This window comes from Bos javanicus, chromosome 7, assembly GCF_032452875.1.
Source record: "Bos javanicus breed banteng chromosome 7, ARS-OSU_banteng_1.0, whole genome shotgun sequence".
NCBI lineage: Eukaryota > Metazoa > Chordata > Mammalia > Artiodactyla > Bovidae > Bos > Bos javanicus.
Genome location: NC_083874.1, coordinates 60,168,665 through 60,192,883, shown reverse-complemented (window position 1 = coordinate 60,192,883; position 24,219 = coordinate 60,168,665). Strand labels below are relative to the sequence as shown.

Genomic DNA, 24,219 nt, shown 5'->3' with positions numbered 1-24,219 from the left:
GGTGGCCAAAGTACTGGAGTTTCAGCTTTAGCATCATTCCTTCCAAAGAAATCCCAGGGCTGATCTCCTTCAGGATGGACTGGTTGGATCTCCTTGCAGTCCAAGGGACTCTCAAGAGTCTTCTCCAACACCACAGTTCAAAAGCATCAATTCTTCGGCGCTCAGCCTTCTGCAAAGTCCAACTCTCACATCCATACATGACCACAGGAAAAACCATAGCCTTGACTAGACGGACCTTTGTTGGCAAAGAAATGTCTCTGCTTTTGAATATGCTATCTAGGTTGGTCATAACTTTCCTTCCAAGGAGTAAGCGTCTTTTAATTTCATGGCTGCAGTCACCATCTGCAGTGATTTTGGAGCCCCCAAAAATAAAGTCTGACACTGTTTCCACTGTTTCCCCATCTATTTCCCATGAAGTGATGGGACCGGATGTCATGATCTTCGTTTTCTGAATGTTGAGCTTTAAGCCAACTTTTTCACTCTCCACTTTCACTTTCATCAAGAGGCTTTTAGTTCCTCTTCACTTTCTGCCATAAGGGTGGTGTCATCTGCATATCTGAGGTTATTGATATTTCTCCCGGCAATCTTGATTCCAGCTTGTGTTTCTTCCAGTCCAGCGTTTCTCATGATGTACTCTGCATATAAGTTAAATAAACAGGGTGACAATATTACAGCCTTGACGTACTCCTTTTCCTATTTGGAACCAGTCTGTTGTTCCATGTCCAGTTCTCACTGTTGGTTCCTGACCTGCATACAGATTTCTCAAGAGGCAGATCAGGTGGTCTGGTATTCCCATCTCTTTCAGAATTTTCCACAGTTTATTGTGATCCACACAGTCAAAGGCTTTGGCATAGTCAATAAAGCAGAAATAGATGTTTTTCTGGAACTCTCTTGCTTTTTCCATGATCCAGCAGATGTTGGCAATTTGATCTCTGGTTCCTCTGCCTTTTCTAAAACCAGCTTGAACATCAGGAAGTTCACAGTTCACGTATTGCTGAAGCCTGGCTTGGAGAATTTTGAGCATTACTTTACTAGCGTGTGAGATGAGTGCAATTGTGCGGTAGTTTGAACATTCTTTGGCATTGCCTTTCTTTGGGATTGGAATGAAAACTGACCTTTTTCAGTCCTATGACCACTGCTGAGATTTCCAAATTTGCTGGCATGTTGAGTGCAGCACTTCCTCAGCATCATCTTTTAGGATTTGAAATAGCTCAACTGTAATTCCATCACCTCCACTAGCTTTGTTTGTAGTGATGCTTTCTAAGGCCCACTGGACTTCACATTCCAGGATGTCTGGCTCTAGGTCAGTGATCACACCATCGTGATTATCTGGGTCGTGAAGATCTTTTTTGTACAGTTCTTCTGTGTATTCTTGCCACCTCTTATATATGTGTTAATATATGATATTGGTCTTTCTCTTTCTGACTTACTTCACTCTGTATAATAGGCTCTAGGTTCATCCACCTCATTAGAACTGACTCAAATCTGTTATAGTTGAGTTGTATTCCATTATGTATATGCACCACAACTTCCTTATTCATCCATCTGCTGATGGACATCTACGTTGCTTCCATGTCCTAGCTATTGTAAACAGTACTGCAGTGAACATTGAGGTACATGTGTCTTTTTCAGTTATGGTTTCCTCAGTGCATATGCCCAGTAGTAGGATTGCTGGGTCATATGGGAGTTTTATTCCTAGTTTTTTAAGGAATCTCCATACTGTTCTCCATAGTGGTTGTATCAGTTTGCATTCCCACTGTCAGTGTAAGAGAGTTCCCTTTCCTCCATACTCTCTCTAGCATTTGTTGTTTGTAGACTTTTTGATGATTGCCATTTCAACTGGTGTGAGATGATACCTCATTGTAATTTTGATTTGCATTTCTCTAATAATGAGCAATGTTGAGCATCTTTTCACGTGTTTACTAGCCATCTGTATGTATTCTTTGGATAAATGCCTGTGGAAGTCTTCTGCCCGTTTTTTGATTGGGTTGTTTGTTTTTCTGGTTTTGAGCTGCATGAGTTGCTTGTATATTTTGGAGATTAATTCTTTGTCAGTTGCTTCACTTGCTGTTATTTTCTCTCATTCTGAGGGTTGTCTTTTCAGCTTGCTTATAGTTTCCTTCATTATGCAAGAGCTTTTAAATTTATATTATTTTAAATAAGTCCCACTTGTTTATTTTTGTTTTTATTTTCATTCATAAAGGATCTTGCTCTGATTTATGTCAGTGTTCTGCATATGTTTTCCTCTAAGAGTTCTACAGTTTCTGGTCTTACATTTAGGTCTCTAATCCACTTTGAGTTTATTTTTGTGTATGGTGTTAGAAGTGTTTTATTTTCATTCTTTTACATATGGTTAACTAGTTTTCCCAGCCCCACTTGTTGAAAAGATTCTTTTCTCCACTGTATATTTTTGCCTCCTTTGTCAAAGATTTGACCTTTGTCAAATCCACAGGTGTGTGGATTTATCTCCAGACTTTCTATATTGTTCCATTAGGCTGTATTTCTGTTTTTGTGCTAGTATTAATGACTGTAACTTGGTAGTATAGTCTGAAGTCAGGCAGGTTTATTCCTCCAGTTCCATTCTTCTTTCTCAAGATTGCTTTGGCTATTTGTGGTCTTTTGTGTTTCCATACAAATTGTGAAATTATTTGTTCTAGTTCTGTGAAAAATACTGTTGGTAGTTTGAGAGGGATTGCATTGAATGTATAGATTGCTTTGGGTAGTATAGTCATTTTTACCATATTAATTCTTCTTATCCAAGAACATGGTGTATCACTTCATCTCTGTGTTGTCTTTCTTTCATCAGTGTCTTACAGTTGTCTGCACACAGGTCTTTTGTCTCTTTAGGTAAATTTATTCCTAACACGGCTGAAGCGAATTAGCAGCAGCAGCAGCATTCCTAAGTATTTTATTCTTTTTTGTTGCAATGATGAATGGGATTGATTCCTTAATTTCTTTCTGATTTTTCATTGTCAGTACATAGGAATGCAAGAGATTTCTGTGTATTACTTTTATATTCTGGGACTTTATTCATTGATTAGCTCTAGTAATTTTCTAGTGGCATCTTTAGAGTTTTCTATGTAGAGAATCATATCATCTGCAAACAGTGAGTTATACTCCTTTTCCAATCTGGATTCCTTTAATTTCTTTATCTTCTATGATTGCTGTGGCTAGGACTTCCAAAACTATGTTGAATAATAGTGGTAAGAGTGGGCACCCTTGTCTTGTTCCTGATTTTAGAGGAAATGCTTTCAGTTTTTCACTATTGAGGATAATGTTTGCTGTGAGTTTGTCGTATATGGCCTTTATTATGTTGAGCTTTGTTCCTTCTATGCCTGCTTTCTGGAGAGTTTTTTATTATGAATGAGTATAGAATTTTGTCAAAGGCTTTCTTTGCATCTACTAAGATGATCATATGGTTTTTATCTTTCAGTTTGTTAATATGGTGTATCACATTGGTTGATTTGCATATATTGAAGAATCTTTGCATCCCTTGGATAAAGCTGACTTGATCATAATATATGATCTTTTTAATGTGTTGTTGGATTCTGTTTGCTAGAATTTTGTTAAGGATCTTTGCATCTATGTTCATCAGTGATATTAATCTATAATTTTCTTTTTTTTGTGGCATCTTTGTCTGGTTTTGTTATCAGGGTGATGTTGGCCTCGTAGAATGAATTTGGGAGTTTTCCTTCATCTGCATTTTTCTGGAAGAGTTTGATCAGGATAGATGTTCAGATCAGATCAGATCAGTCACTCAGTCGTGTCCCACTCTTTGTGACTCCATGAATCGCAGCACACCAGGGCTCCCTGTCCATCAGCAACTCCCGGAGTTCACTCAGACTCATGTCCATCGAGTCAGTGATGCCATCCAGCCATCTCATCCTCTGTCGTCCCCTTCTCCTCCTGCCCCAAATCCCTCCCAGCATCAGAGTCTTTTTCAATGAGTCAACTCTTCGCATGAGGTGGCCAAAGTACTGGAGTTTCAGCTTTAGCATCATTCCTTCCAAAGAAATCCCAGGGCATATCTCCTTTAGAATGGACTGGTTGGATCTCCTTGTAGTCCAAGGGACTCTCAAGAGTCTTGTCCAACACCACAGTTCAAAAGCATCAATTCTTTGGCACTCAGCCTTCTTCACAGTCCAACTCTCACATCCATACATGACCACAGGAAAAACCATAGCCTTGACTAGACGAACCTTTGTTGGCAAAGTAATGTCTCTGCTTTTGAATATGCTATCTAGGTTGGTCATAACTTTCCTTCCAAGGAGTAAGCATCTTTTAATTTCATGAATGCAGTCACCATCTGCAGTGATTTTGGAGCCCCCCAAAATAAAGTCTGACACTGTTTCCACTGTTTCCCCATCTATTTCCCATGAAGTGATGGGACCGGATGTCATGATCTTCGTTTTCTGAATGTTGAGCTTTAAGCCAACTTTTTCACTCTCCACTTTCACTTTCATCAAGAGGCTTTTAGTTCCTCTTCACTTTCTGCCATAAGGGTGGTGTCATCTGCATATCTGAGGTTATTGATATTTCTCCCAGCAATCTTGATTCCAGCTTGTGCTTCTTCCAGCCCAGCGTTTCTCATGATGTACTCTGCATATAAGTTAAATAAACAGGGTGACAATATACAGCCTTGACGTAGTCCTTTTCCTATTTGGAACCAGTCTGTTGTTCCATGTCCAGTTCTCACTGTTGGTTCCTGACCTGCATACAGATTTCTCAAGAGGAAGATCAGGTGGTCTGGTATTCCCATCTCTTTCAAAATTTTCCACGGTTTATTGTGATCCACACAGTCAAAGGCTTTGGCATAGTCAGTAAAACAGAAATAGATGTTTTTCTGGAACTCTCTTGCTTTTTCCATGATCCAGCAGATGTTGGCAATTTGATCTCTGGTTCCTCTGCCTTTTCTAAAACCAGCTTGAACATCAGGAAGTTCACGGTTCACATATTGCTGAAGCCTGGCTTGGAGAATTTTAAGCATTACTTTACTAGCGTGTGAGATGAGTGCAATTGTGCGGTAGTTTGAGCATTCTTTGGCATTGCCTTTCTTTGGGATTGGAATGAAAACTGACCTTTTCCAGTCCTGTGGCCACTGCTGAGTTTTCCAAATTTGCTGGCATATTGATGTTAGCTCTTCTCTAAACATTTGGTAGAATTCACCTGTGAAGCCATCTAGCCCTTGGCTTTTGTTTGTTGAAGATTTTTGGTTACAGTTTTGATTTTTGTGCTTGTGATTGGTCTGTTCATATTTTCTATTTCTTCTTGGTTCGGTTCTAAGAATTTGTCCATTTCTTCTTCCAAGTTGTCCATTTTATTGGCATGTAGTTGCTCATAGTAGTCTCTTATGATCCTTTGTATTTCTTTGTTGTAACTTCTTTTTCATTTCTAATTTTATTGATTTGAGTCTTCTCCTTTTTTCTTGGTGGGTCTGTCTCTTGCTCTTTTAATTGGGAATATTTCCTCTTCTTTTTCACTTTACTTAAATTTATGTTTGTGAATTTAGGAAAAACAGTTATCTACTGTGGTCTTAAAGGACTGTTTTAAGGTGGAAGTGTCCCTATGTGGACTGTGTGAGTCCATTATTTTTGGTACGAATGCCAGCCATGTCTTTTTCGGAGTGGAAATTATTCCTTTGATAGTGGGTGTGATTGGTGTTGTGGTAACTAGTGTGTGCACTGGAGAGTGTGGGGAGACCTCTGCTTAGTTCTGTGGCTGTCACAGCCCTGTCGGGGCTGGAGTCTGCTCTCCTGTTGTTGAAGTAGAAGCTCTGATGATTGGGTTCAGTAAGGCTGCCTGCCCTTAAGTGCATGCTCTTTCCCAAAGGATTTGAGTGCTGAAGCAAGTGAGGCCCATGCTGTCACAGAGGATCTCCGCACCACCTGTGCAGGTGTCCTTGGTTTTGCCTAGGAGCAGCCCAAGGCCATGTTCCTTTCTCCATTGTGGTTTTCTGAGACCTAGTGTTAGGCAGGTACTGGGGGCCAGGGCATTGTGGCTGCAGGAATTGAAGTGGTTGTGCTGCCGTTTAGCACCTGGGCTGTCTCGGTGATAGGACTCTCCCAGGGCTTGTCTACCCCAGATATGACTCCAAGCTGTGGTGTGAGGTAGGCAGGACTGGAGTGCTCCCACTGGAAAAGGAACAGCTGCGTTCTCCTCTCCAGGGTCTACTGGGGGGGTGGTGTGACTGTGGTCATGCCATCTAGTGCGCACCAGCACAGCGCAGGTGATGCTGGACTTGCTCTCGGGCCCACTCCTCGAAATGGCAGCCCTGATAGTTGGCTCTGACGTCAGCCTCACCACTGTCGTGCCCGGGCTCACAAAGTCTACCACCACTGGAGCTGCTTTCCTCTGTAAGCATGCTGACAGTGGGGGTCTTATGGTGGACTGTGCCCCTGTGGCAGGCACTGACAGTGGAGGCCCAGACCACACTCCAGGTAATCTCTGCACAGCTGGACTGAGTCCTCTCCCAGGAGCCATCTGCTCAAAGCCAGGCTTCAGCACCTAGCTGCTGTGCATACTAGCAGCCCTGCCCAGATGGCATTTTGGGTTGACAGTGTGAGGTCATGGTGGCCATCAAGTGCTGGTCCCTCTTTCCCTGACTGCTAGCAAACCAGCAGACACACACTCCTTGCAAGCAGAGACCAGGCCCCTTCAGCTCCCTGTCTGTTCTGGTAGACTTCCCAGCTGGCAAAGGTGGTTTCCAGGGTGAGAGAACCTTTCCTCTTTCATAAGTACCCCCCAGGGGTGCTGGCCCCTTCCTGATGCCTTATTTTTCTTTTTTGTCCTACCTGGTTGTATGGAGATCTTTCTTGCAGCTTTGGTTGTATAAGAGCTCTTCTGCCAGTTTTCAGTCGGTCTCCTTTGAGAACTGTTCAACATTTAGATGTATTTTTGATGCATATGTGTAGGGAAGTGAACTTCATGTTCTACTCTTGATCTCCTCTTGTGTTTGTCAGTAACTGCAACACTGATTCAGATGAAGTCAGGTGTAGGGGTGGGTGGTTTCTGGCTTACTGAGGATGAGAACTCTGATACTGTGCTTCCCCATCTCTAGGTTTACTACCTTTTGGAAATCGTCAGCTCACCTGGGTCTTACTACCATTATTTTTTTTATCATAGAACCCTATTCATTATTGCAACAACCTCTTCCATCCTCTAGGACCCTGCATTCTGCAGGAAACAGTTTGGGTAATGCTCACCCGGTCAGACTTTCTTATCAAAGGAGAAACTGAGACCAAGAGAGGGCTTCTCTCTGATAGTTTTATTTTGAAAAATGTGCATGGTTCAGCCTCTCCCCATGTCACTCATTTCCACTCACATGAGAAACAACAGAAGGACACAAGTCTGGGTTGAAATTATGTGCATTTATGGGAAACAAAGATATTCAACAACAATAACAAAAGCCCTTCAATCTCTCCAAGTTCTCAACCAGCAATAATGAGGCAGTTTCAATGATTGTGTCTGGCTGGGGTCTTTTCTAAAAGGGTCAGGGCAGTTGAGACATTGGCCAAAAAGAGAAGATGCAGAAAGGGTGGACGTTCTAAATGAGAGTGTATTAGACCTCCCTTCTGGCCCTTCATCCTTTCACCCTTTCAGGTTACAGTCTCCTCCCTTCGGTCTCCTTCACCTTCCTCAACTTCGCTTAGATGCAGTCTCTTGCAGAAAGCTGTCCTTGGTCTGCCCCAGCTGCATCTGCTTTCTTAGTAACATCACATACACTTTCTCATGCTGTCTCCTATCACTTTCTGCCTCACATCCATCATGTTTGAGTACATGCCTTATGACACCCATTTTTAGTAGGCATGCCCCTGAGATTGGGCCCCAGGTTGATCATTCTAGTATTCCCATTGCCCTCCCACAGTAAGTGCTCAGTATACAGCAGGTGCTCAGCATCAGCAGGTGCTCAGTGAGGGTTTGCTGAAGTCAGTCCTACATTTGCCACAACACATAACCTCTTGAGAGTCATAACTGTCATTTCCACTTCTTCATCCTTCCTTCGTGGTCTGACTCAAGCCATCTCCAGGAAGGAACAGATCTTACCATCACCAACTCATGGTTACAGATTTGGGGAGGGGAGGAGAGATGGTTAAGCTTTCATCCCTGTTCCAGAAGGCAAGGAGGCAGGAAAGGCAGCCACTGGGGAAATCAGGATGACCGTGAGCGACGTTGGCCAGTGCTCCATTTTGGAATCTCATAAGCAGTCATTCTTCAAAAGTTTCCCCCATGAGGCATGGCCAACTTTGCAGTGGGAGCCAAGGACTGGTGGGGGTATGGTTGGGTTGCTCTGCCAACCCAGAGACCAGACAGCATAGGCCAGGAAGCTTTCTTTAGGACGTGGTCTGGATTACCTTTGGAGGTGTGTGTTAGAGGTTGTCTGTCTAGTTGTTCGGTTGGAGCCGTGGTGGGAACATTAGCCCTGTGGCGAGTTGTCAGGCACATAGATTGTAGTAAGGCTGAAAAATACAGGCTGCGAAAATGGGCCTCTCCTCCTAAGGGGGAAGGTCCGGAGGTTCTGGGAGCAATGAGGGAGGGTCCCAGGGGTCCTGCAGCCCCGGCACTAACGGGCATCCCGCTCTGTCTCCTGCTCCTGGCTCCCACTTTCTCCCTCTGGTTCTTCACGTAGGGGCCAGGCACGGGGCCATGGGAAGCAATGATGCAGAAAAGGGAAGTGCTTTTTCTTTTCCTACCATGAGTCATAGATTTGGACTAGAGAGAGGTGAGGATCAAGGATAGGAGGAGGATTGAAGAGGCGAGGAGAGGCCAAGGCCCTATCCATTTCTGTTTATTTCTGTAACGAATAGACGTGAAACCCACATTTCTAGCTGCATCACCCCCAGACAGCACTGAGGTCCTAATGGGGGGGATAAGAAAATTCTTCAGGGCTCTCAAAGGTGTTCAGTGACTCGGGGAGAACGCTGTGGATCCCCCTTGAGAAGGGCCCCTCTGGGGCCAGTGAAGTGTGAAAACTGCACGGTCAGCATCGTCCCTGGAGGTTGGGGGAAGAGCCGAGAAGCAGAGAGAAGAGAGACTCCTTCAGGCACCTCTTTCAGGAAAGAGAGTTGGACCCTGGGGGACTCAAGTCAGGACAGATGTTTCAGTATAAAAAGGCTCCCCAGTAAAAGGATGGGAGTCCCCACAAATTCCTTCCCAAACCCCATTGCACTTAAAAAAGAGAAAGTAAGGAGCATAAAAATATCTTGATGATGTGGGCTTGCCTGACGATACAGAAAAGCAAGTCTCATGGCAGGCAGTGTGTCCCATTACACAAGAGGATTATACCGAGCTTCAGTATAGAGATTTTACATATATCTTTATATAAATGCATATATATTTATAGAGCCTCTGCCTAGAACAGCCGGGCTTGCTTCTTGAGTTCATTCCTCTTCCAGAGGGCCAGCCGGTCAAACTCGGAGATAGTCATGCCAAAGACCTGGTAGAACTCTTCCTGGGACAGGTGGCGCTGGAAGAAGAGGGGAGGAGACAGAGAGGGAACAACTTGAGGACGTGAGAGGCAGGTAGATGCAGGAGTGGTTCCTGTACGTTTCCTCTGGTTCTGCTGTGCCTGGCACAGTGCCTGACCCACGGAGGGTGTGTGATGAGTATGTCGAGTGGATGGCTGTGTGAGTGAGTGTTTCCTGGGAGGGACCCCTGTAGTTGATCTGGCTGGAGAGGCTTTCTCTACCCAAGACTCAGGCGGGACTTCCGCTTCACCTGAGTGCCTCTCGGTTGGCCTCCCCTTTCTGCATCCCTGCTCCATGCATTGTGTCCAGGAGTGTGTATGGAGTAATGTTACTGCTGTCTACTTTGGACAGAAAAGGAGGCATGTCCAAGATTTTAGGGTGTATTTCCTCTTAGTAATAAGTTTACCAAAAAAATCTGGAAGGTTTTTCCTTAGGTCAGTCAATGAAAAAAAAAATTTCTCTCTCGATTTCTCCATACCATACTCTTTGTTATATGAAAACAAGTATGCCACATAATGAAACATTGTTCTTCATGTCTTAGTGGGTTTTTTAACCCCTTTCTGCCTGTCCTTTCTCCTGTCCCTTCTGAGCAGAATTGAAAGTTGATACAACTTTGATTTCTAAGCTTTGAGTTAGAAATATATGGCACTTAAAATGTGGCAAAATGTAAACAGTTGGTGAAGGATAAATGGATCCTCATTTTGCTATTCTTGAAACTCTTCTGGAGGTCTGAAATTTTATTTTTTAAATAAAATTTATGATTTTGTTTAAAGAGAGAATTAGATGGCCTATGTCCTGCCTGAAAGCTTACTGCATTCACTTGCTCTTGTTACCAGTTATATCAGCTCATCAGGTATTGAAGGAAATTGAATGAGAATTATGTGTACAGCCACATAACACTTAGCCAATTCTCTGGCTTGTTGGCACTGTGAATGAATGTTTTTGCCACATTTCCAAAACTTTCTTTAGGTAAAGGTAACTTTGATACTTTTGTTAGATATTGTTGGTTATATATCATACTTTTGTTAGATATCACTGGTTATATATCTGAGTTGATTTTTGGGTACTCTATTGCATTTTTATCATGCTCATATGTACATTCACTCTTTTCTCTTTTAATTCTTCTGACCACTTTGAAAACCAGGAATTATTTCTACCCAATTGGAAAGTGAGAAAAGCAAAAGTCAGAGAATTAAAATGACTTGCCCAGGAGGGCGGGGAGATCACTAGGCAGGTAGCAGAACTGAGTCTAGGGCTCCTGATGCCAAATGCAGTGTATGCCCACCACCCTCTTGGTCAATTTCAAAAATACACAAGAGAGAAAATAGCACAGTGCACACCCATGCCCCTCACCCAGATTCAATGACCATCAGAATCTACCACATGTTCTCTTTCCTCTCATGAAGTCTCTTAACTCTAGATACTGCCACTTCACTCCTACATACAGCAGTTGGCATCTCAAAGCATACTGGGTATTTGCTTTCTTACATAACCACAACAGCATGGGCAAGAAAAAATGACAATTCCACAGAATTACCTAATACTTGTCCACAATAAAATTCCCCTAAGGGTCTCCAAAGTATCTTTTTAGAGCTGGTTTGTTTGAATACGGATTCAGACAGCACCCACATGTCACATTTGGCTGTTAGACTCCTTCAGACCCCACCTGTCTAGACAGTGTCCTTCTTTTGTTCTGCTATTGACTCGCCCAGATCTGTTTTACTCTCACTGAAGTGCTGAAAATATGTGGATATGAGAACATTCTCTGCCCCTTCCATAGTGAAGCCTGAGGGGAACTGTAATTTAGTCTAATCTGCTTTTTCTGTTGTTGGAGAGTGATGGTTACTATCGATTCTCTAGCTGGCTTTCGCCACTGTGTTAAAAAATCTTTAACACAGTATAAAGGAATTAAGCCGAAACTCCTCAAGTAGCCACTGTAGGACACGCTGAGGAATCTGAGGCTTTCTTCTCTCTGTTGAGGGCCACATGGAGTCTCCTTTCTCCTGAGTTCTCAGAGCATTTAATGGCAGCCTGTCCACTTGACGTCCATCACAGACTTTAATGGATGAAGATTATGCGCCTGGGCTTTAGAGCCAGGCAGATATGAGTGTGTGACCTTGGACAGGGTACTTCCAACATCACTGAGCCTCAGTGTCCTCTCATGAGAGTGGCAGCATGCCAGTACCTGCCCTCATGGGTCCTGTGAGGATGACAGATGATGAGGGGCATGCTCTTGGCACAGTGAATTACTGGTGCAGGGATCTCTTCACGTGTCTGTCACACGGTGTGGCCTGGTCTCCGTTTCCTTTGATTTCATCTCCTCCTCCTCCTCCTCTCTCCTGGGCTCACGTGGCCCCAGCTACACTCACCTCCTGCTGTCCTCCAATGCACCAGGTTCACTCCTGCATCAGGGCCTTGGTGATGGCTGTTTCCCTGGCCCAGAATGTGCTTCCTTTCTATATAGGCATGGTTTGTACTTCAAGTGTTTGCTCAGATGTCATGTTTTCAATGAGCTCTACTCAGACCTCCCTATTTAAGCCTGCAACTCACCCCTCCAGCTCCCAATCCCCCTCACGCTGCTCTCCTCTTACTCCTTGCCCTCAGCCCCGTTACCTCCCAACACACTATTGTTTCCTTATTATTGTATCATTTACTATATGTCTCCTCACATGAGAACACCAGCTCCAAGGGGGCAGGGGTCCTTGTTTTGTTCACTGATAACACTGCAAGGACCTAGAGCAGTATCTGGTATATATAATAGGTTTGAAAAAATACTTATTGTGTGAATAAGTATCTATACTCTGAGCTCCCTGAGGACAGGGGGTTCTCCTTCTTCAATGCCCACCCTGAACTGCTGCTGCAGGGTTTCTAGCCCAGGAGTCTTAGCTCAGGCTACGTATCAGACATCCCTGGGAACCTGTGAAGAACACTGATGCCTGAGCTCCTTCCCCAGATTGCAATTTAATTGGACTTGGGTGGGACCCTGTACTAGTATTTTTAAAAAGCTCCTCAAGTGATTCTTAGAGAAGGTTGTGTTTTCCTGGGTGTCTAGGAGCAGAGCATTTGGTCATCCAGGATGAACCAGGCTTGTGAACATTTTCATCCCTAAATGCTGGCTCCTCTGAGCTGCCGAGGGAGCTGTCCCTGTCAGCACTGGCAGACACTTATGTGGGGAGAATCACTGGCTTCTGTTCCTGCTAACCCAGCCTGCTAGAGCTGGAAGGACTCACAGAGCATCCTGGCTGCCCACACCCCCGTCCTACGGCTTCAACCCTCTACTCTGGGCAGATTCCTTAGCTGTCAGGTCAAGGGTGTCCCAAGAAGTGCTGAGCCTCCTCTCTTACAAGCCTGCATTCAATTCCACAGACATCTCCTGACCCTTCTCCTAGTCCAGGCCCTGTGGTAGGTGACAGCGTGTCAGACAGAGGAGATGGATGGCTTGATGAGCTGATGCAAAGGAGAAAGATATTGGGTCTGTGCTCTGGACACAGGGCTGGAGGAGGAAGAGAAGGTCAGTGACACACCCTGAGGAAAGCTTTGGGGAGGCTTTGGGGCACAGGCGTCACTAGAATGGAGCCCTGAGAAGTGAAGGGGCTGCTGAGATGGAAAGGGTGTTCCAGGGAGAGGCAGGGAGGGAAAGGGCAGGGGATGCTTCTGGAGTCGGTGTAAGCAGGAACTGGAACTCCACGCCCAGTAGACTGGACGGCTCCAGAGCCCAAGGCCATGTTCAGGCCTCGTCTGTTCTGTATCGCTTGCTGTTGCTCCTCCCTCCTTGTCCATCTGGACCCGCCCACCCCAAGTCCATCCAGTTCCTCCCTCTCCCTGGAGGCCTGTGTCAGCACAGCCAGCCTTGTCGTCTTCTCTGAGTAACAGCACAGAAACTCTGGAGAGCTTTCTACTCAGTACACTGCTGGATTCCATGTCAAGGGCTCCTGTGTACTGTCTCATGTATGTCACTTGGCAACCTGAGGGAAGCATGACAATCACCCCGTCTTATAGAGGAGACAACCGAGGTTTGGAGATGGGCCAGTTCGTCACGTGGCCAAACTGTCCACCCAGGGATGGCAGCATCAGAGTTGGAACCTAGGGAGTCCTGCTCGAGACTTGCGTATATGTTTACCCTCTGCAGAGAACTGTCCCCGTCCTTTCCCACTGCAGACACTGGTTTTCTATACCGTCCTATGTAACGCCAGTGCTGTGTTTTTTCTTAGCACACAGGCTGCAGGCCCTTGAAAGGCAGGAACCAAATTCAGCTCTCCTCTTACATCTGCAAAAGTATCAGCCCAGTTTGGAGACACGCTATAGCTGTGCACTACAGATGCTAACTGAATCAAGAGGCTGCACAGAACAGCAAGGAACAGCCTGGGCTAAGGAAACCAGGTAGGAGTGTCTGTTTTTTCAACCAGCTGTGTGACCCCTATGTCATTCATTCTGTCTGTCCCTCCCGAGCTGGGTTAGACCGGTCAAATTCTGCAATCACTTCAAACCCAGAGGCTCCTGCTCAGTTTTTTGTACCTACCTCTAAACGCGTCCGGTCCACATCCTTGGGCAGTCGGTTTCTCCCTCTTGTGGTCACCAGTAGCAGTTCGTAAGGGTAGATCTGAGGAGAGAGGAGGGGGTGTTTGCAGGCTGGGTGAGGGTGGTGGCTGCGATCCCTCTTCTATCCAGGAAGGGCCAGCGATTATCAAGTCTGGAGGAAGCACTGGTGCGTCCTCTTTGGGGTTTCCTGGCAGCCTCAAGGCGCCGTCTCCCAAAGGCAAGGCCCCACAGTCCTTGGATACTGCCAGGGATGAGCGTGGTGTGTGAGCAGAAGGGCTCCTGCATGTGAATGTCTCATATTTGTGATTGGCAAGCCTCCAGAAACGTCTCCGAGGCCTGGGGGAACTGTCTGGTTTCAGGAGGCAAGAGATGTAGGGCAGGATTCAGGGAAAGTGCCCAAGCAGGGACCGGAAATGCTAGTCCTGAGAGGACCCTTGGGGTTTTTTGTCGATGTTCCCTTCCCTGCATAGACAGTGCTGTCATCTTCCCGCTCGTCCCCAGTGTGGCAACTTGCAGGGTCCCAGAGACCCCCAGGGTCTATGTGTCTTTACCTTGTACTCTGCAGAGAGAAAAGAGACACACAAAAAGTAGAAACCATCAGTCTTTGCTTTGCATCCCTACACTGGCTTCTTTTTTTTTTTTTTCCCTTTCACTTTTCTTTCTTTTTAAATTTAATTTTATTTTTAAACTTTACAATATTGTATTAGTTTTGCCAAATATCGAAATGAATCCACCACAGGTATACATGTGTTCCCCATCCTGAACCCTCCTCCCTCCTCCCTCCCCATACCATCCCTCTGGGTCGTCCCAGTGCACCAGCCCCAAGCATCCAGTATCGTGCATCGAACCTGGACTGGCGACTCGTTCCATATATGATATTATACGTATTTCAATGCCATTCTCCCAAATCATCCCACCCTCTCCCTCTCCCACAGAGTCCAAAAGACTGTTGTATACATCAGTGTCTCTTTGGCTGTCTCGTATACAGGGTTATTGTTACCATCTTTCTAAATTCCATATATATGCACTGGCTTCCGTTATAGAGACCCTATCCTTATTGAATTCATCCTAAATCAAGGCTGGTTTGAATACAGTGGAGAAAGGGGTTGGGCTGATCCAGGGACAGGTTTTTAGAGATATTTAGAATAGAAATAAGAAGAGCCTGGGGGCCATGAAGCAAATGGGTGAAGTCCTTCATCTTCCAGGGGGATTCCTCCAGGGTTTGATGTGGACCTGCCTGAGCCTGCTTACTGGAGCCGGATGAGGCCGGTGGAAGAGCATCACAGTGTGAGGTTCATGGAATTTTTTCTGGGAACAATGTGTCTGGCTTTGAGTGTTTCCCTCCACCTGGGGACTGGCAGGCAACTCCAGCTCAGCAGTACTGGGAGAAAAGCAAGCATTCTGTGATGGCTCTGGGAATCCAGATGGGACAAATGGGCTGGAGATCACCCAAGGCCAGGGACCTGAGAGGATGAGGGAGGAGCAGGGGAAAAGGGAGGGAATGGGAAATGAAAGGGAACTCGGGGTTTAGATAGAGCCCAGGGTGGGGCCATAATCGTTTGTCAAGTGGGCAGTTGTGAGCAGCGCATTGTAACGAGGTCCCTGTGAAGTCCCAGGAGAGGCCCACACTCACCTCGCATGCCCCAGTTGACGGCGTTCATGCTGTCGTAGTGGAATAGGTCTGCGCTGGGTGTCTGCAGGGGAGACAGAAGCAGGGCTGGCCTGAGGTGGGCTCACCTCTGCCTCACTCAAGTCCTCACCCGTCTCCAGAAAGTGGACTGGAGCTGGTGGGACTCAGTGCTGTCTCAGAAGCTTCAGTCTCAAGTTGGGATGATTTAATTTGCTGCCGTGTGCCTAGTGCGTAGGCCTGGCACATAGTAGGCACTCCGTAAATAGTCATATGCTGGTGAACTGCAGCATACACTTTCTTTCATTACTCAAGTATCATTTTTTCTATGAGATCTACCCTGACAACTCTATCTAAAATTATAAGTCGCCCCTTCCCCAACTCGCCACCCTTCTTGTCCTGCTCAACTTCCCCCTTTTTTCCCATAGCACTTACTACCCTCTGCTGCTGCTGCTAAGTCGCTTCAGCCGTGTCCGACTCTGTCTACACAGTGTGTATAAGGTGATTTGCATACTACGTAGTCCTACTTGCTTTCTGTTTCTCTCTACAAGAATATAAGCTCCAAGGGGCAGGGGTTTTTGTTTGATTTGGTCACTGGTATTCCAAGCACCCAGAGCAATGCCTGGCATACATAAATGGCTTTCAGTATAAACATCTGTTCATGAACAAATGTCCAGGCTCTGGGCGTGTTGAGGACAGGGTCTGTCTGTCCCCTGCTTGGGAGAGGGGATGGTATTAACACCAGCCATCTCTCTACCATGGAGCTCTGATCCCTTTTGTGTGCTTAACCTTAAAATTGTCTCTCATACAGTTAAGTCTCCCACTTCTGTCCCTTTGCAGTCTCTTCTCTACACAAGGGGGAGCCCATTACAAATCTGAGTTGGATGGTGCAGCACACCCATGGGAAACCTTCTGAGTCTTTACCAGTGCTGGGCCCTAATGACACCTGTCTGGCTTCATCTCCACGCTCACTCCATCCCCGCCTCGTGTCCTCTCCACCGAGGGACTCTGACACGGTGCTTGCCTCTATTTGGGTGGTTCTTCCTCATCTTGGACAGGTGAGGTCGTCCCTCCCTGCACTCAGGCCTTTGTTTAAATTCACCCCTCTCTGACCTTCTCCAAATACACATGACTGTTGACTTCAAGTCACACATGCACTTACAGGTCATCTGTCTCTCCAGCTAGAATGTGAGCTCCACAGGAGCAGCAAATATGTTCACTGTAGGACCCCCAGCATCCAGAACAGTGCTGGCCCTGTTCAGGGCCAGACAGTAATGAATGTCTGTCTTAATGTCCCTTCCCTCCCCCCATCCCTTGTCTAGTCACAGAGCCTCTCCTTTTGCCAACAAGCCATTTTCATTCCCTTTCAGTCCTTAAACAAACTCAGCTTCCATGAAGGTTTTACGCTGTAGGATATCTAAGAGTTCGGAAGGCTCCAGGCCACAGCAGGTGAGTCAGTCAGGTCAGGCTGTGAGGTCAGCTCGAATCCTGGCTCAGCACTTACTGGGAATGAGAGCTCAAGCAGGTCACTGCACCTGTCTGAACCTCCGTTTCTTCATCCACAAAATAGGTTATTAAAAATAGTAAGTACCTTGCAGGGTTACAATGAGTGAGTGCTCAGCATGGAGTAATTGTGCCATAAATACTAGGGGCTCCCAGCCCTCCCACGGGGGCTCTTTTGTCAGTGCACCTCTAGCCCCAAAGCCTCTGTCTAGGTTTCACCCGTTTGTCATCACCCACGAGCGGGTGCAGGAGCTGTGAACCGCTTGGGGAGAATGTCCCCAGTGCATCCTCTCTTACTTACCCTGTGCAGCCCGTTTCTTCTGTAGGCAGGCAGGGAGGCAGATTTAGAGATGAGGGGATCTGAAAAGGAGCCGAGACAATTACCAGAAGCCCCAAGCCAGGGTTCCCTCTCCCCGAGGTCATCTGGGCAAATGGCCAGTGTTACTCCCACTTCCATGGGAAGGGGTATGGACAGGGGCCGCCAGCTCCTCCCACTGCTCTCCAGGCTTACAGCTGACCATCTCAGGGGTGCCTCATCCTGGCAGAATTCAAGGCCCCCCCGAAGTACCCACTCACAGTCTTTTGGCCTTAAATGCTCGCATTTACACTCCTATGATGGACCCATGTGTCCTGGCTACAGGGTGGCTCTGAACATAGGCCCTGGGATTGGAGTCAAGCTCAGAACTCAGACGGGCAGGCTCCCACATGGTGGAAGATGTGTATGCTCTTTCTTTCTCTCTGGGAGCCATTGGGCATGGCTGCCCTGGTTCCAGAACCAAAGATTAAGGCCCACCATCTGACAAACTATGTCAGATGAGGGCTGTGCTGGAACATCCATGCTGTATACTCATCACAGCTCAGGGGGCCCTGCAGCTGACTCGGCTCTGGCCCTCACACAACATGATGGTCTGAAGGTAGGGTGGGCAGGACGTACCACTGTCGGCCAGGTAGTGGGACCGAGGGGCTGCAAGAGAGAGAAGTTGGAGATCAGTGCTCATGTTGACAGACAGAAACAGCTCTCATTCCTGGGCCACCCTGGCCGGCAGGTCGGAGGGTGTCTTCAGTGCCTCTTCCCACCGGTCAGTTTCTAACTGCTGCATCTGCAGCAGGTCCCCCCTCCTCAGGCCAGCATGCAGCCCAGCGCAGGTGCTCTGTGATAGCTGCCGCACAGATGCCATTGATGGAGCTAAATTTTGACCAGCTCTGATAGAAGAATGTACAGAGCCCAGAGCCAGGGGTTGAAAACAGTGCCCCTCAGTGGTCAAACAGGAAAACAGCTCATCAGTTCATCCCGGCTCTGCCATTAATAGATACCCAGCTTCAGATTAGTAAATCATGCTTATCTGTAAGACAGGGAAGGACAGTGTCTCCTTTATAGGGTTCTTGTGAAAGATATAGGGCACAATACAGTAAATATCAGTACAGTGTCTGACAGATACAAACCCTCCATAAAACTGGCTTTATCAGCATCACTACCACTGTCATCTTTGACCTCACCTGGAGTCAAGGTGCAGTGCATACAGCCAAGAGGGGAAAAAGCTTATGGCCTGAGTCACTCTGTGTTGGGTCTGACTTTGGGCAAGGGCTCTCTCCTCTATGAACTGGGTGGTAATAATCCCTCTACATTCTGGGTCTTTGTGAGGACCAAGGCTATAGTGTATCTGCAAATGCCCAGCACACTGGATTGTAATTGGTACCTTTGTTTATCCATCAGGTATTGACCTGAGACAGGATTTCCTGGCAGGACTGAATCCCACAGGGGTAAGTAAGAGATGAGGCAGGTAGAGTTATGTGTGGGTCCAGGAATAGGGAGGAGCTTACACTGAGAGACTCTCAGGGCAAAATGCTTGAACCAAGCCTCTGATTGTACACTTCCAGTGATGGAAGGCTCAACTACCTCAAGAGTCAGCCCCGTTTATCTTCAGACTATTAGAAGAGCTTTTTCTTTCTTTACATGGCACCTGACTGGAAGTCACAGCTTCAGATTGACCCAAAGAGGCAGAAGTGCCTCCTCAGGTCAGAGCATGGTCTTTAGCCTGTATTCTAGACCCTGGTGTGGCTGTGTAGGAGGTTAGATTCACTTAGGGAAGAACTGATGGGGAAGAAAGTGCCCCCCCCCCCCCCCCCCCGCCGCCACCCCCAGCAGGCTCCGGGGCAGTGCTTACAGCCATTTAGGGACACATCGTAGCCAGCTGTGTGCAGGGCCTCCCGGCTGCTGGTGGAGCTCCGGGGCGGGGTCCAGGGGTCTGCATAGGAACTGGACCTGGCCTTCATCTCTTCCTTCAGAATCAGTCTGCCAATTCCGCTCTGGAGCTGGGGGTGGGAGAGGAGGAAGATGAAGTTAGAAGGAAACAAAGAACACTGAGCTGAAACAGGCTTGGGAAGGGCTGAGGGACCAGACTCTATAGAGTGAACCTCTCACGTTTTTTGCCTTCCCAGTGTCCCTCTACCTTCATAGCATCCATGTTTTCTTTTGGGGGACTTCATTGGTCAGAGTGGGGCCCTGGTGGTGGGCACAGAAGTAAGACCTGGCCAACAACAGCATTGTGGACAATCACTGTCCACAGTGATTGGTTCAGCGATGGACAGATGGCGCTAGCTAGGCCAGGGAGAGCCTTCCTGGGACTCTTGGAGTTGCTGGCACCCATTTTTAAAAAAGACATTTTTTTTGGTGGGTGGGGGGCGGTGAAAGTCACAAACATAAAATTAACCATTTTAAAGAGACCACACAATACAGTGAGTGTCATTTAGTACATTCCTGATACTGTGTAGCCACAATCTCCACCTATTTTCACATCATTTTTATCATTTTACCCCAAAAGAAGACCCTCTACTCATTAAATGATCACTCTCTTTCCCCCCCTTTCCTTCTAGGCCTTGATAATCACCAGTCTCTGTTCTGTCTCTGTGGATTTAGCTCTTCTGGATATTCCATATAAGTGGAATTGTACCCGTATGTGGGCTTTTGTGTCCGGCTTCTTTCACTAAGCGTAGTGTTTGCAGGGTTCATATACACTGTACCATGTATCAGCACCTCATTCTTTTTTTAGCTGATACTGTGTCATATGGATATGCCACATTTTGTTTATTCATTCGTGAGTTGATGAACTTTTGGGCTGCTTCCACCTCTTGGTTATTGTGAGTGGTTCTGCCATGACCTGCGTGTATGTTATTGAGTACCAGTTTTCAATTCTTCTGGGTATTTACCTAGGAATGGAATTGATGGGTCTGTGAACCAAGAACATCTCCTGCCATATCAATAACAAAGGATGTTGCAACCATCAAACCAACCTCTGCAGCCGCCACCCCCCCGCACCCCCCCCCCCCACCCATGCACCCTGAGGGGATTCAGAAGGGAGTAAAACAGGATGCTGGCCCTAGATAGTTTAGGTACATAACAAATGAATCATTTCAATGAGCCCAGACTCTTGCATCTTCCCATACATAGAAAAGGGCTAAATTCATTAACTTGAGATGTTTGTTTTTTCCTTAATTATAATCTTTTGATGTTTGACTATTTTTTGTCTTGTTTTACAGAAACTCCTTTATCTCCTGGTTCCTCCCTTACCTTTTCAGAACTGTGCCTCAGAGATATCTGAGAGCTTAGGTCCTTAGTGTCTGCTGAATAAAACATAATTCTCAACTTTTCAGTTGCATATATATATATATATTTTGTCAACAGTTTTGGCAGCCACAGAGGGACCCAGAGCAGACTTTTCTCCTCTGCCTGAACTCTAAAGGCTCCAGAGCCTAGGTACCAGCAGAGGATTCTTGGGCCTGTCTGCCTCCTCAGAGTCCAGATGAATTTGGGTGAATCTCTCCTGTTATTGGGCTTCCCTTGTGGCTCAGCTGGTAAAGAATCCACCTGCAATGCGGGAGACCTGGGTTCGATCCCTGGGTTGGGAAGATGCCCTGGAGAATTCCATGAAGTGTATAGTCCGTGGGGTCCCAAAGAGTTGGACATGACTGACTTTCACTTCACTCTCCTATTATTGGCTGATGATCCTAAGTTTTATTCAGTGGTGTTAAACTCCTCACTGGAAGAGAGGTAGGTTATCCTTGAAACTTAGTTTCAAGAAGAGGTACCTGGGTTATCCTCTGTCTGAAGACACTGTGAAGACTTTTTGCCCAGTTTAGACACTGAGCGGGTTATCCTCAGTTGAAATACTGAGGAGACTTGGCTCAGTTGTAAGACCCTGAGTAAGGTTGGACGGAGTAATTATATAGACTGGCTTGTTGTTTTTCCTTGAATTGGATGCTTAGTAATAAAAGTGAAGATATTTCATGAGAGCTTTCAGCTCAGAAGGAACATCACCTCCTGGCCGGCAATGGCTTTCTGAGGAAACTGAGAAACTTGTGGGAGTGACGGAGCCAAGTCCTCACACCGTGCAGCTGTACCTATAGGGGAACTCACGCTTTTTAATTAAAACTTGCTTTCCATGGACATGCAAAAGAGCCGACCACTCCATACTCCAAGCACCCTCAGTGGTCTCAGGCTACTGAAGGGAGAAACCAAAACACAGGGCTAAAAGGACTCCAGGCTAAAATCTAGAGGGGTTAAGCTCACACCAGTCATCACTAGTGACTTTATTTGGACAAACTGACCTTGGAATGGGGAATACAGCTTTCAAAACAAAAAGAATAAGGATCGACAGGTTGCCAGCCTCTAAGACCCCAGCCAGATTTCTGCATGTACAAAACTTAATATTTACAAGTACTTACTTCATTAGGAACTGAAGGAACTCTTGTCCTGAAAATGACTAAGGCAGGGGGTGGGGGTGGGGAGGGCCTCTTCTATTGAGTACACAGTTAAATTAGAGAAAGCCATCTTGATAAAACATCTTTACGGAATTCTGACCTTAAAGAACAAAAGCCCTTCTAGGGAGAACTTGCATTTCTGTCCCCGTGTCTTTGAGATGTAAGTATTCTACCTGATTTTCTTAGGCATTTTGTGTATGTGTCATCAGTGTGGGCTGTATTCACATTTCTGATTTTTAGAAACTTGCAGGACAAAGACAGTTGCTTTTAATTCTCAAAAATGGTCTGCTGTCTAAATGATATTTAGTCTTTTTCACAAAGAGCAAGGCCATAGTAATCTGAGCAAGCAAATTTAACTTATTCCAACTGTTATTTATAAACTAGTAAGTTTATATTGTAATACCTGATTCATAACTTTTTAAGGTGAAGCTAATGTAAATATATATATACATTACATGAGGTGTCTCTACCTCCAGAAAATACTGTCAAAATTAAATTTATAAAAGAACTAATTAGCTTAAAAGTAAGTGGTTACAAATTAAATACTTCTAAACAAAATGCAACTGGCCAGAATGAATTTCACGTTCATTTAGGAAATATTCAATATTAAATTAATACCTGGTATTAAAGCTAACTTAAGCTTGCTGGTTTAATAAGACAGACATTTCTTACTTTTGTACCAAGCTTTACTGAAGGTCAGTAAGTTCATGTTATTTCTGTTGCAGCATTTGTCAGCAAAAAAAAATTAGTATGATGATATTTTTGCAAGTTATAAAAATAAAGGTATATGAGATTAAAGTTCTCAGGTGAACCCTTTAGGAATAATTATGATTTGGGTTTTTAACTGCTTTTGAACTGTGTTATTGGAGAAGACTCTTGAGAGTTCCTTGGACTGCAAGGAGATCCAACCAGTCCATCCTAAAGGAAATCATTGGAAAGGCTGATGCTGAAACTCCAATATTTTGGCCACCAGATGCAAAGAACTGACTCCTTGGAAAAGACCCTGATGCTGGGAAAGATTGAAGGCAGGAGGCAATGGGGAAGACAGAGGATGAGATGATTGGATGGCATCACCAACTCGATAGACATGAGTTTGAGTAAGCTCTGGGAGTTGGTGATGGACAGGAAGCCTGGCGTGCTATAGTCCATGGGGTTGCAAAGAGTAGGACACGACTGAGCGAGTGAACTGAACTGATGATTTGGGTATATTGATTTAAAATAGTTTCTGCAGATTTTTGGTAACTTAAAACTTTAGAGTTTTTCCTATTAATTAAAAAATTTTTCTTTCATACTGGAGTATAGGTGATTTACCATGCTGTGTTAGTTTCAGATGTATCGATAAATGATTCAATTATACATATATCCATTTTTCAGATTCTTTTTCCATAAAGGTTATTATAGAATATTGAGTTCCCCATGCTATACAGTAGGTCAAAAGGACAAAACATTTCAAAAACAAATACAAATCACTTATAGAAAAAGAATCTCACACAACCTGTCAAAAGCAGTATTCCAAGAAAACTTTGTTCTCTTAACAGAGAGAGGAACCAAATCCAGTCTTGTACCAGCCTACCTCTAATAGTAATATGCAGTTACCTGTATTTGTTTTTGAAATTGTCACTTTGGTTAAGTAAGTATTGTTTCACAGTGATCTATGATCCTGTTTGGCCAAGCGTTTTGAAACCTTTGTGATATTTTTGACAAATTTCCCAAAGAACAAATTCTAACTGAAATTATTTGATCCCTAGCTAACTCTGGGATGCTTCAAAGAAATTCTGAGGCATCTCAGAAATTGCTATTTATTTGGTATGTTATTAATAAATCAGGGGTCTCCAGCCTCTGGGCCATGGACTGGTACCTTCTGTCAGATCAGTGGTGGCCAGATTAGAAATAAAGTGCATAATAAATGTAATGTCCTTGAATCATCCTGAAACCATCCCCCTGGTCCATGGAAAAATTATCTTCCATAGAACATTCCCTGGTGCCAAAGGTTGGGGACTGTCAAGGTTATATTGTATGGCTAAATATCATTAATATAGATATTCCAAAATTTATATGGAATTCCTGAAAATCTGATATGTCCTACTATAAAGCTATAAGCCATAATTCTAGTTATCTTAAAATGTTCTATATCACAGAAATATCCAAGTATCTTGTCAGTTATAATAAGTCAGATCTTTAACCTTGCCAGTTTAAGTCTTGTTGTTTATAGACAATCACTGTTTTACTCTGACACTTCTATAAAATGAAAATCTTAAAAAAGATTCATTAAAAATGACATTTGATAAGCATAAGTTTCTGATAACTTTTAGATCATACTCCTGAACT

The 24,219-nt window shown here is 45.2% G+C and overlaps 1 protein-coding gene and 1 long non-coding RNA gene across 17 annotated transcripts in view; one reads left to right on the top strand and one right to left on the bottom strand.

Annotated features, from left to right (window-relative positions):
* The window catches only part of LOC133251469 (uncharacterized), a 117,904-nt gene that overhangs the window by 93,452 nt on the left and 233 nt on the right, over positions 1 to 24,219 (top strand). For 9 of the 14 annotated variants that reach the window (XR_009737641.1, XR_009737634.1, XR_009737628.1 and 6 more), the window contains 4 exons: positions 12,831 to 13,844; positions 16,471 to 16,688; positions 17,001 to 17,079; positions 18,848 to 22,988. This is a non-coding gene — a long non-coding RNA (uncharacterized LOC133251469). Of the gene's footprint in view, positions 1 to 12,830; positions 13,845 to 15,208; positions 15,291 to 16,058; positions 16,689 to 17,000; positions 17,080 to 18,847; positions 22,989 to 24,219 lie in introns of all 14 variants that reach the window. The other 5 variants (XR_009737632.1, XR_009737638.1, XR_009737637.1 and 2 more) reach the window with 5 other exon arrangements.
* The window catches only part of ABLIM3 (actin binding LIM protein family member 3), a 136,323-nt gene continuing 119,353 nt past the window's right edge, over positions 7,250 to 24,219 (bottom strand). The window contains exons 18-24 of one of the 3 annotated variants that reach the window (XM_061423979.1): positions 19,299 to 19,446; positions 18,068 to 18,097; positions 17,435 to 17,493; positions 15,637 to 15,697; positions 14,555 to 14,562; positions 13,984 to 14,064; positions 7,250 to 9,463 (exon numbers count right to left, since the gene is read on the bottom strand). In XM_061423979.1, coding sequence (XP_061279963.1) covers positions 9,350 to 9,463; positions 13,984 to 14,064; positions 14,555 to 14,562; positions 15,637 to 15,697; positions 17,435 to 17,493; positions 18,068 to 18,097; positions 19,299 to 19,446 — 501 coding nt within the window. In that variant the 3' untranslated portion in view covers positions 7,250 to 9,349. Of the gene's footprint in view, positions 9,464 to 13,983; positions 14,065 to 14,554; positions 14,563 to 15,455; positions 15,698 to 17,434; positions 17,494 to 18,067; positions 18,098 to 19,298; positions 19,447 to 24,219 lie in introns of those variants that run through there. The other 2 variants (XM_061423977.1, XM_061423978.1) reach the window with 2 other exon arrangements.